The 10862-nt window shown below is 52.3% G+C and overlaps 2 protein-coding genes across 2 annotated transcripts; both read left to right on the top strand.

Moving 5' to 3' along the window:
- The first annotated feature begins 475 nt into the window (after window positions 1–475).
- Window positions 476–1550, top strand: LOC103292606 (glyceraldehyde-3-phosphate dehydrogenase-like). The gene has a single exon (XM_054725770.1). It carries the CDS (start codon window positions 537–539, stop codon window positions 1533–1535), a length of 999 nt encoding a protein of 332 aa, XP_054581745.1. The 5' UTR covers window positions 476–536; the 3' UTR covers window positions 1536–1550.
- A 5641-nt stretch (window positions 1551–7191) lies between these two features.
- On the top strand, window positions 7192–8560 carry PTF1A (pancreas associated transcription factor 1a). Its single transcript, XM_008148864.3, has 2 exons — window positions 7192–7966; window positions 8358–8560. The coding sequence occupies exons 1-2, from the start codon at window positions 7192–7194 to the stop codon at window positions 8558–8560; spliced, it is 978 nt and encodes a 325-aa protein (XP_008147086.1).
- The last annotated feature ends 2302 nt before the right edge of the window (window positions 8561–10862 follow it).

Below are 10862 nucleotides of genomic sequence, written 5' to 3'. Positions count from 1 at the left end.
ATCCACCCGTGAGTCACTTCATGGCCATCTTGGTTATCAGATAGACTATAGAGGTATCGCAGTGCTTGTGTTCAAGTCACCCTTATTTTACTAAATAATGGCCCCAGAGTGCAAGAGTAGTGATGCTGGCAATTAGGACGTGCCAAAGAGAAGCCCAAAAGTGCTTCCTTTAAGTGAAAAGGAGATTACAGTACAATAAGATATTTTGAGAGAGAGAAACCACATTCACATAACTTTTATTACAGTATATTTTATAATTGTCCTATTGTATTAGTAGTAATTGTTTTTAACCTCTTACTCTGCTTAATTTAGCAAGTAAACTTTATCACAGGTATGGAGTATAGGGAGAAAGAAAGCATATATAGGGTTTGGTCCTGTCCCTGATTTCAGGCATCCACTGGGGGGTCTCAGAATTGAATCCCCTGCGGATAGGGGGGGAATATTGTATTTGAAAAATCAAAACGCTCTCTGCTCCTCCTGTTCGTCAGACAGCCTCTCCTCCTGCGCTGTGCCAGCAGCCACAACCCTGAGACACGATGGAGAAGGTCGGAGTGAACGGATTTGGCCGCATTGGGCGCCTGGTCACCAGGGCTGCTTTTAACTCTGGCAAAGTGGATATTGTCGCCATCAATGACCCCTTCATTGACCTCAACTACATGGTCTACATGTTCCAGTATGATTCTACTCATGGCAAGTTCAAGGGCACCGTCAAGGCTGAGAACGGGAAGCTTGTCATCAACGGAAAGTCCATCTCCATCTTCCAGGAGCGAGATCCCGCCAACATCAAAGGGGGTGATGATGCTGGTGCTGAGTATGTTGTGGAGTCCACCGGTGTCTTCACCGCCATGGAGAAGGCCGGGGCTCACTTGAAGGGCGGAGCCAAGAGGGTCATCATCTCTGCCCCTTCTGCGGATGCCCCCATGTTTGTGATGGGTGTGAACCATGACAAGTATGACAACTCCCTCAAGATTGTCAGCAATGCCTCCTGCACCACCAACTGCTTGGCCCCCCTGGCCAAGGTCATCCATGACAACTTTGGCATCGTGGAGGGACTCATGACCACAGTCCATGCCATCACCGCCACCCAGAAGACCGTGGACGGCCCCTCTGGGAAGCTGTGGCGTGATGGCCGAGGGGCTGCCCAGAACATCATCCCTGCTTCTACTGGCGCTGCCAAGGCTGTGGGCAAGGTCATCCCTGAGCTGAATGGGAAGCTCACGGGCATGGCCTTCCGTGTGCCCACCCCCAACGTGTCGGTTGTGGACCTGACCTGCCGCCTGGAGAAAGCTGCCAAATACGACGATATCAAGAAGGGAGTGAAGCAGGCGTCAGAGGGCCCCCTCAAGGGCATCCTGGGCTACACTGAGGACCAGGTTGTCTCCTGCGACTTTAACAGCGACACCCACTCCTCCACGTTTGATGCTGGGGCTGGCATTGCCCTCAATGACCACTTTGTCAAGCTCGTTTCCTGGTCTGACAATGAATTTGGCTACAGGGTGGTGGACCTCATGGTCCACATGGTCTCCAAGGAGTAAGAGCCCCCTGGACCACCAGCCCTGAGAGGAAGAGAGGCCCTCCGCTGCTGGGGAGTCCTTGCCCAGATCAGTTCCCCGACACACTGAGAATCTCCTGACCACCGTTTCCACCCCAGACTCCCTGAAGAAGGGGAGGGGCGTAGGGAGCCCTACTTTGTTGTGCACCATCAATAAAGTTCACTGTACCCAGCCAAAAAAAAAAAAAAAATCAAAAGATTCAAGAGTATACAATGAAAAATTCTGTTCATTAGCCACTTAAGTCCTTTCTCAATGAAACAAACATCATCAGTTTCTTGTGTATCCATTTAGAAATATGTGATGGCTCTGCAAACAGATGCACTCACATATACTCACTGTCCTATTTTTTTACATGCAAGCGAGAGCATACGAGTCACTCTTCCTTCGCTTCATAATGTATCTTGAAGATCACTTCACATCACTACATCAAAAGCATTCTCCTTTTTTATGGCCGCTGAATATTCCATTATATAAATGAACCATATCCCTAGCCAGTTTGGCTCAGTGGATGGAGCACTGGCTTGTGGACTGGGGGGTCCCAGGTTCAATTCCAGCCGGGGGCACATGCCCAGGTTGCGGGCTTGATCCCCAGTGGGGGGGGGCGTGCAGGAGGCAGCTGATTGGTGGTTCTCTCTCATCATTGATGTTTCTGTTTCTCCCTCTCCCTTCCTCTCTGAAATCAATAAAAATATATTTTTAAAAAATGAACCATAATTCATGTAAGGCCGTACAGATGGACATAAAGACAGAAAACACATGTAGCTTTCAAAAAAATTAAACAGAAAAAAGCCCCCAATTCATGTTTGTATTAAATTTTTTATTTTTTTTCCATTTCACTGCTCACTGTGGAGGCCAAGATGCAGAAGTCTGGTAATAACGACTTGTGGTGTGTACATTACTGCAGGTCAAACACCTTAAGAAATAACAAAACTGAAGGGTAAAGACCAGAAGCTTTGCTATTCACCAAATAAACCTTGGCAGAAACCATTTATTTGGATAATTATATCAGCATTTCAGTGTTTCTCCCTCAAAAGATTAATATTTAACAACGGGAAATATACAGGCAAGAAGGAAGGCGGTAGGTGTTCGACCCTTGGATTTCCTCTGTTTCATGGCAACCATATGCTTCCTGCCCTGGTTCCCAGATGGGACATGGTCCGGTTTTGTGTATTAGACTGAGTAGCCTCAGAGTGAGGAGTGTCTAATGGGAAACCCTGGGAAGTGATGCCAACATCTCCACCACCTTGGGCTGGAATCCACTTATTTCTATCCGTGGCTCCGTGGTGCCAGCTGTGTCACTCCAGGAGAGTTACTTGGCCTTTCTGAATCTTACTATTTGCAAACAATAAAAATATGCCCAGGTAACCTCACAATGCTGCATTAGGAGCAAACAAGCCAATCCATGTGAAAATCATATTTAATCATCTATTTTAGGTGTAGAGACAAAAGAGGGACAGAAGGATGCCATGTAACACATATGAGATAAGGAACCACCCAAACCCGGTATTAACTATGATTCTTTCTCGTATTTGGCTGTGCAGCCCTGGATTTAAGGCCAAATCTCATTCATTCACTGGTTGAAATAAGATACCCTTCAGCTTGCAGAATTATGAGGGTGAATGATAAGCATGTCTGAAAGTCCTCTCAAATGCTCATTCCCATCTCTTCTAACGTTAGCCTTATTCCTTGTACCTGTCTTAGGATAGAATAAATAGAAGACCTTCAAACCAAATGAAGGAGCTCAGACTGGTGGCAAGAAGAGTAGGAGGGAAACAAAGAAGACCAGAGAGAGATCAGCATGGCATCTGAGGACTTGAAAAGTCAATTAATGACTAAATAAATACCTCAGGAGAATGGAGGGTACGTGGTTAGAGGAAGGCCTTTGAAGCTGAGTCAAGGAGGTTGGCATCTTCTAGGCCAGTCATTTCCAAGATGGCATAAAATGACACATAATTACAGTGAGCCTTCTGAGTAAAAAAAAAAAAAAAATCCATAATCTGTCAGTATAGTATGACTTTTGGAACCAGAGAATGTCCTGTAACCCCATCTTTAATGTTTGCACACTTTGTCTTGTGCTGGGAGTTGCACCATTCAGTGGTTCCTTCCTCAGCACATCAGGAGATGCAGCCCTGAAGGTGTGGCGGGAGTCTACTGGGTCCAGCACTGAGTTCCTTACAAGAGACTTGAAAGTATCTTGAGGTTTCAGCAGAATTTGGCACTAAAAAGAACCAAGTACCCCTGCAACTGCCTAGGGGATGATGCTGTTTTATAATGAGGCAAAGTTTCTTTATAAGGGTAAGGGACACTTCTCCTTGCCGGAAACCGATCATTGTTTCACTAATAGAAAGATGTGGACAGGAAACCCAGAAGGCTGGTCAACAACCTTAATTGCTCTAACCACTCACTGTTTAGTTGAAACATTGTTAGCTGAAGCAGCCTCCACCTCTGTTTGTCTCATGTATTTTTGTTATTGGAATTTCCTGCCTAAAGGCTAGGGGTGTATCCCACAGCCTCAATAAAAGGGATAGCAGGGCCAGAGCAGTGTGTAGTCCTTCCACTAGAGGTGGGCTCCTGCCTGGCCCCCAATATTCCCAAATTAATGCTTTTCTAGTCTCTTTTCATTTGTGTGCGGCCTTCTCCAGAACCCGAACCCTGAACCGGAACCATGAACCACGCGGGACGTGAAAGGGGTTCCCACACTCCTGAAGACAAAGCGTCGAGAGACGTTAAGCTGTGTCCTGCTCTCCATGAAATACCTGGGACCTTTTGATCTTGTCCCTCTCCATGTGCCCCCACTGCCCAGAGGATCCAGGGAGTGAAGAAGGTGGGGCTGGAATGGGAATTTGGGGTCCAGCCTGGCAAGACAATGAGAGCCCAGCCATCTCCTCACCCAACCTGTTGCTTCAAGAGGCAGGGGGCCTCTGTCCACACTATTACCTCCAGTGACCCGGAGAAAACGTCCTTTCTTAGTCATGAAGTCTTTCTTCTTTTTATTGACGAGCGATCTTGTCTTAAGGACAGAATGTGTGCGCATGTGTGTGCGCATGTGTGCCCACACTAGTACCCCAGTATCAGCAACTGCAGGCCTAGCCCTCACTTCCCAATGGGACCAGTGAGCAATCCTCCAAGGGAAAAATGGTGAGGGTAGGAAGGGAAAGGGTGAGGAGGGTTGTCTGGCACAAGTGACTATCTTCTCCTTCCTCCTAACCCGTGCTCATCCATGCAGTCCAGGAGCTGCCGAGAACATCCATGCAGCTCCGCTCAGCCTCGTAGGACAGTAAGGTTCCCCTCCACAGCCGATTTCCCATTAGCTCACCTGGGTGCCCAAATACATGTATGTTCTCTTCCATAAACTCATCAAGCACATGTAAGATGGTTTTCATTGGAATCGGACTTAAAATCACACGGGGCAAAAACACACTTGCTGACTCCCACGTCCCCCAGCCCCTCCGCCCCCCAACATATCCATGACACAAACACACTTTCTCCAGAGCCACCTAGATGTACCAGAGATAGGGCTTGAAGAGAGCCTTTATAGGCTGGGATCCAGTCTTTCATTGAATGGTTATCCATGTTTTCGATAAGGCATTGAAGTCTGGTCATTTGTCACCCTCCCAAGTGATTAGGTCGACCCAAGGCCATGTTCCCGCGTGGCTTTAATCTAACCATTCGAGGGAAGGGGAGGAAGGCCTTTTCAATGTAAAGAGAATGGGATGTCCACCACCATCTGGTTACATCCCCGGTTTTGACCCTCCACCCACAACAGCTTCCCTCTTTTTGAGAAAGATAAATCTAAATGCAGGATGTTGCAGTTGGGGCTCTCACACAGGGAGCCTGTCCACATTTGCATCATTTTAAGAACAATCACCTCACTAGGAAGGGGCGGGGCTCAGAAGCTAACACCGGACAGAATGTGCGGAAATTGTCTGGGGTTCTTCACTCTGCCTCCTGTCCGCTGCAAATTGGGTAATCTCGGATCTTCTAATCCTTTGCCCTTTAACATTTTGATCTCAGAATTCAGGTAAATACAATGCAACGTCTAAAACCAAGAAATGTGTTTAAATCTTAGTGCTTAAGAGGCATAGACTTGGGTGTTGAGTTGAGATAAGAAGCCTCTGGTGGGACAAGGCTCTGGAAAAGGAAAAGGAAGCGGCTGACCGGGAAGACGGCGCCTCAGTGCGCTAATGAGAGAACCCGCGCCAGCGCGCCACCGGCTGCACTTAACTCTGCGGGGGAAGCTGAGCTTGGCTTTTACCAGGACTTGCCCCGACCTTGAAAGTGTTTCTTTGTTACTCTTCAACTGAGGAATTCGTGTTGCATCGCAGTTTGTGATAAAGTGTGTCGTGGGGCAGAGTGCATACGGTTGTTTTTTAAAGGCCGAAAAAGGAAAAAAAAAATAAAATTCAAGGATGGTGCTGGTGGCCAGTCAGAAAGGTGAGAAACTCTGGTTTACACTCTGCCCTTTAACGTCTCGCCCTCCCTCCGGGCAGCTCCGGAGCAGACAATTCAATTAACTCCTTTTGTACCAAGTTTTATTGATCCGAACCCCTAGAATATCAATTTGCTTTCCGAAGAAACGTGCCCCACTGAGCTGCCTTGCGAGGCAACCCCTCCTGCGTTCCCATTTATTTTCCCGGGCCGCGTAAGGGAGGCGAGGGGAGGCCAACCCAGAGAGGGCGTCGCTGGGGACGGATACCGCATCAGCGTCGGGCTTCGGTGCTGGCGACCCGAAGGCTCGCGCCTCTAGACCCCGCAAATTGGGTAACCTCAGATCTTCTCATCTTATAAACCTTTTGCCCTTACATTTTGCCTTCGAAACCCACTGGCACACACCGTGCCAACTTTACAAGAGTCCTTGAAAGGTTCGGAGATGAGTTAGAACCCGGCTGGAGGCCAGCGCGCCCCGGACGCGGTGGTGGCTAAAGGCACCAACCCTGACACACCCCAGGCGGCAGGCAGTTCCTGCGCCCACCCCCGAGGAGGAGCGAGTTCCGCGGGTCACCTGTTCCCGCCGCCTGAGCCGTCGGTGTCAGCGCGCATCCTTAGGACTCTTTGTAGCGGTGCTGCTACCCCAGCCCTGGGGCCAAGCGGCGGGGAGCTCAGTGCAGCGCGCGTGTGAACAGGCAGCGGACGCCGCCGGCTGCAGGTGCCCTGGGTAGTGCGCCCCGCAGGTACGAGCCGCAGCAAAGGGCTGGGAGGAGCAGGAAGAGCCCCGGGCAACGTAGACCCCGCCTCCCCTCCACCTCGGGAGCTCCCAGCCCCAAGAGAGCCCTTCCGGCCCGCGCCGCCCGCCGGGCCCCCGGCCCCCCTCCCCGTCGGCTCGGTGATTGGCTGGCGCCGCGGGTCCCTGGCACGCGCCTGTGGATGTAGTTATAAGAATCCTCGCGTGCCGGCCCTCCGCCGCAGCAAGTTGGCCGCAGCCCTCCCCAGCGCAGCGCCGGTGCGGCCAGAGCGCGGGGGCCTCGGGCACTCCAGGGAGGCCGGGGGCGGGGGGCCGAGGGGCCGATCCCACTGCCTCCCGCTCAAGAACCCGGGAGACAGGGAGGGGACGGCCAGACAGGCAAAAACTGCAACACCAAACTCCCACCGAGCCACCTCCGGCTACCGGTCCGCCCTCGGGCCTACGGCGGCGCAGAGCATGGACGCGGTGCTGCTAGAGCACTTCCCTGGGGGCCTGGACGCCTTCCCGTCTCCGTACTTTGACGAGGAGGACTTCTTCACAGACCAGTCCTCTCGGGACCCCCTGGAGGATGGCGATGAGCTGCTGGTGGACGAGCAGGCCGAGGTGGAGTTCCTCAGCCACCAGCTGCACGAGTACTACTACCGCGACGGGGCGTGCCTGCTGCTGCAGCCCGCGCCCTCGGCGGCCCCGCACTCGCTCGCTCCGCCACCCTCGGGGGGCCCCGGAGAGCCGGACGAGGGTGGCGGCGGCTACTGCTGTGAGGCGGGGGCGCCCCCGGGCGGCTTCCCCTACTCGCCCGACTCGCCACCCCCGTGCCTGGCCTACCCGTGCGCCGGGGTGTCCGTGCTGTCCCCCGGGACCCGGCTGCGCGGCCTGAGCGGGGCGGCGGCGGCGCGACGGAGGCGGCGGGTGCGCTCGGAGGCCGAGCTGCAGCAGCTGCGACAGGCGGCTAACGTGCGGGAGCGGAGACGCATGCAGTCCATCAACGATGCCTTCGAGGGGCTGCGCTCCCACATCCCCACGCTGCCCTACGAGAAGCGCCTCTCCAAAGTGGACACGCTGCGCCTGGCCATCGGCTATATCAACTTCCTCAGCGAGCTGGTGCAGGCCGACCTGCCACTGCGCGGCGGCGGCGCGGGCGGCGGCCGGGGGCCTGGCTGTGGCGGGCGCCTGGGTGGAGACATCCCCGGCAGCCAGGCCCAGAAAGTCATCATCTGCCACCGGGGCACCCGTAAGTGCGTTCCCATTCCAGCTCAGGGAGACGGGGACGCGTGCGGGAAGGTCTTGGAGGGGCCGGGTGAGTAGGCCGACGAGCCGACTGACGGACGGACAGGTGGTCCGTGGGCACCAGCGACCTTGAGCGCCTGCTGGCGTTTATCAGGTTTGTTCCCCCTCCACTTTGACCGCGGCTCAGAGGGCGCGCGACCACAAAGGACTTGCAGCTCCTGGGATTCCGGGGAGGGGGCGCTGGGGGCTTGTGCAGTGGAGAGAAAGGGTCCTTCTACTGTGACCTAAGACGCCTGTTCTGTGGAGGCGCCCGGGCATAGACCCCAAGGACTGGAGGGCTCCGCTGGGAATAGAGGTGGACATTCACACTCTGTTGTTTCTTCTCACCTCCTCAGGGTCCCCCTCCCCCAGCGACCCGGATTACGGCCTCCCTCCCCTTGCAGGACACTCTCTCTCATGGACTGATGAAAAACAACTCAAAGAACAAAATATTATCCGGACAGCCAAAGTGTGGACCCCAGAGGACCCCAGAAAACTCAACAGCAAGCCTTCCTTCAACAACATAGAGAACGAACCGCCCTTTGAGTTTGTGTCCTGAGACATCACGGACTCGCCTGGTTAGGTCTCTGTGCACATTGTACATGTAAATGTCTATCATGTAAATGTAATTTAAGAATCACATTTTTCTAATGGCAATCAACAGTTTGTTATTTATCTATTTATTATGCTGTCGAGTTAATGAAATAGTTCTCTTTTTAAATATATAATTTATATAATTTATCCTGATTTTCTAAAAATATGCAATAGCCTATGACTCCCCCCAGCACCTTTGGCAGGACGTGGTTGGAAGAACTCTGTCTAGAACTTTGTGCTAATTTATTGACAGATACGGTTTATTTCTAAGCGATGTTAATAAATTTATTTGTTTTCTACACGTTATTTGTTTAATACGTGATGGGGTAGCTATATTTCTAAAAAAGAAGAATAACTTGCTTTGTAAAAGATCATTGAACCAGAGACTCCAAACGTAGCTATCTAGCAAGAAACCACATTTTAGTGAGATTTAGCTGAAAGGAAGTGGATTGGAGGGTTAGGCCCCAGCTCTCTTAAGAGTGCTCTTCTTCGGCATCACCTGCCCTAAATGGTGACTTTTGCCTGTATTTTTATCCTACCTTTCAAACACTAGGGTGTAATTATGCCCATTTTTCGGAGGGGAAAGCTGAGGCTTAGAGACGATGTTTAACTTAACCAAGGTCACCCCTACCCTGCCTAATCACAGTATATGAACTGAAATTGCTGTGTGCAGGGGGAAGGGAGGGGAGGCTAGACCCCATTGGAAGGGGTCTGTCTGCTTCCATGGGCTGGTTGCTCTTGAGCTTCTCTGCAGCTGCAGCATCGGGTACGTGGGACTTAAACATATTCCTATTAAAGGAGATGGGGCAGGCCACTGTGGGCTCGAATGCCTCCCAACAAAACCCAGGGTCCTTTTTAGGTAAGGCGAGAGAAGGCGCTTGCACCCTTCCTCAGCCACTCCTGCAAAGGGGTTATTTCTAAAACGGACTGCGTTTCGCTTCCTACAGAATTTCATCTTCCTTGGGAAGCAGCCTGATCTGGGAGGCAGGCGAGCCTCAAGCAGAGGGCGGAGGGCCGCCCCCTAGCGATGGGGAGCGGCTCGACGGTGCGGCCGGGGTCGCTCAGCCGGAAAGCCCTGACAAACCCGGCGGTGGGAGGTCTCCTTCGCCACTTCCCGCACCTCCTCGGCCCTCGGGGTGCTGTCCCTTGTGGGCCCAAGCCCGGGTTCGCGGCGGCTGACCGGGGCCCGGCGCGCGCTCGGACACCACGGGCGCAAAGGGCAAGTGCGGAGCGGGACCGCGCGCGGCAGGAGCGCACCTTCCCACGGACCCGCCGCCCCAGTGCAGCTAAAGCCAGACCGAGGACGCTGTTGCTCTACCAACCAGTACCGGCCTGGTCCTCCAGGGTATAATCAGGAATTTTCCCGGTACCCCGGCCCTGTGGACACCATGCTAATTGCTTTAACCTAGTTTCAGACCCACCGAGGGGTTCCCCGCGCGCCGCGGGTGCTATGGACATCGTCCAAGAGCAATTAAAGCGAGGCTGCGAGTTCGGCCCCGCAGCGCGGCCCAGCCAGACACTGGGAGATGCTGAATCTCGAAGCTCCCAGGAGGCCCTTGGCGGTGGACACTCCTTCCAGCCATCGCAGCCTCTCCGGTCCCTCCCCCTAAAAGATGGAGATTTCACACTGGAGTCAGAATTTGGAAACCAGAGAAAATAATTCGATTTTGTCCTGTATTAGGGTCTCGTTAAACACGAAAGTTGCTTTTGCACAAATGCGTCTATCAGGCATGTAATCTCATTACACTCATTAGAAAGTCAAATGTTAGGCAGACTTCTACTTAATTATAAGTTATGTAAGCATTGTGCTTTTCCTTGGACTGTGTAGACCTGCGTTTCAATTAGAATGGGCGATGTGGCACTCCGCAGTTAAAACACTACAACCATTGTGAGGTGGCACCTTTTCTTTTGCGTGCCACTTTTTTCGGGATTCAATGCTTCAACACATCCTTTAGTGCGGTGCAGATGAAGCGGAAGAGTTGGGCTGAGCTTGTAAAACACCAGGGTCTCTATCTTGTCACTCTTCTGTCCTGACTTGGCAAGTCCCTTTAAACACAACCTTCAAAGAGACTGACAGCTTCTTTTTATTTACTCATAATCCATTCATTCTAGTGTAGCAGTTCTTTTAAAAATGCGGCCGTAAAAGCAGAACAAACGTATCATTTCAGAGTCTCCTTCGGTGTCAGAGGCCTGAGCTGCACTCGGTGAAGGAACTGCTCTCCTCGCAGCAGCTCCAGGCTGAAGAGCCTCTGGACTGGGGCGTCCCT

Source organism: Eptesicus fuscus, chromosome 2, assembly GCF_027574615.1.
Source record: "Eptesicus fuscus isolate TK198812 chromosome 2, DD_ASM_mEF_20220401, whole genome shotgun sequence".
Classification (NCBI taxonomy): domain Eukaryota; kingdom Metazoa; phylum Chordata; class Mammalia; order Chiroptera; family Vespertilionidae; genus Eptesicus; species Eptesicus fuscus.
The sequence above is the reverse complement of the archived record's forward strand: the minus strand, read 5'-3'. Positions and strand labels throughout refer to the sequence as shown.

Bases quoted from the DNA above. Each gene is read 5' to 3' on its own strand.
- LOC103292606 (XM_054725770.1), top strand. From the start codon at position 537: ATGGAGAAGGTCGGAGTGAACGGATTTGGCCGCATTGGGCGCCTGGTC.
- PTF1A (XM_008148864.3), top strand. From the start codon at position 7,192: ATGGACGCGGTGCTGCTAGAGCACTTCCCTGGGGGCCTGGACGCCTTC. The intron at 7,967-8,357 runs GTAAGTGCGTTC...TCACCTCCTCAG, and splicing joins CATCTGCCACCGGGGCACCC to GGTCCCCCTCCCCCAGCGAC.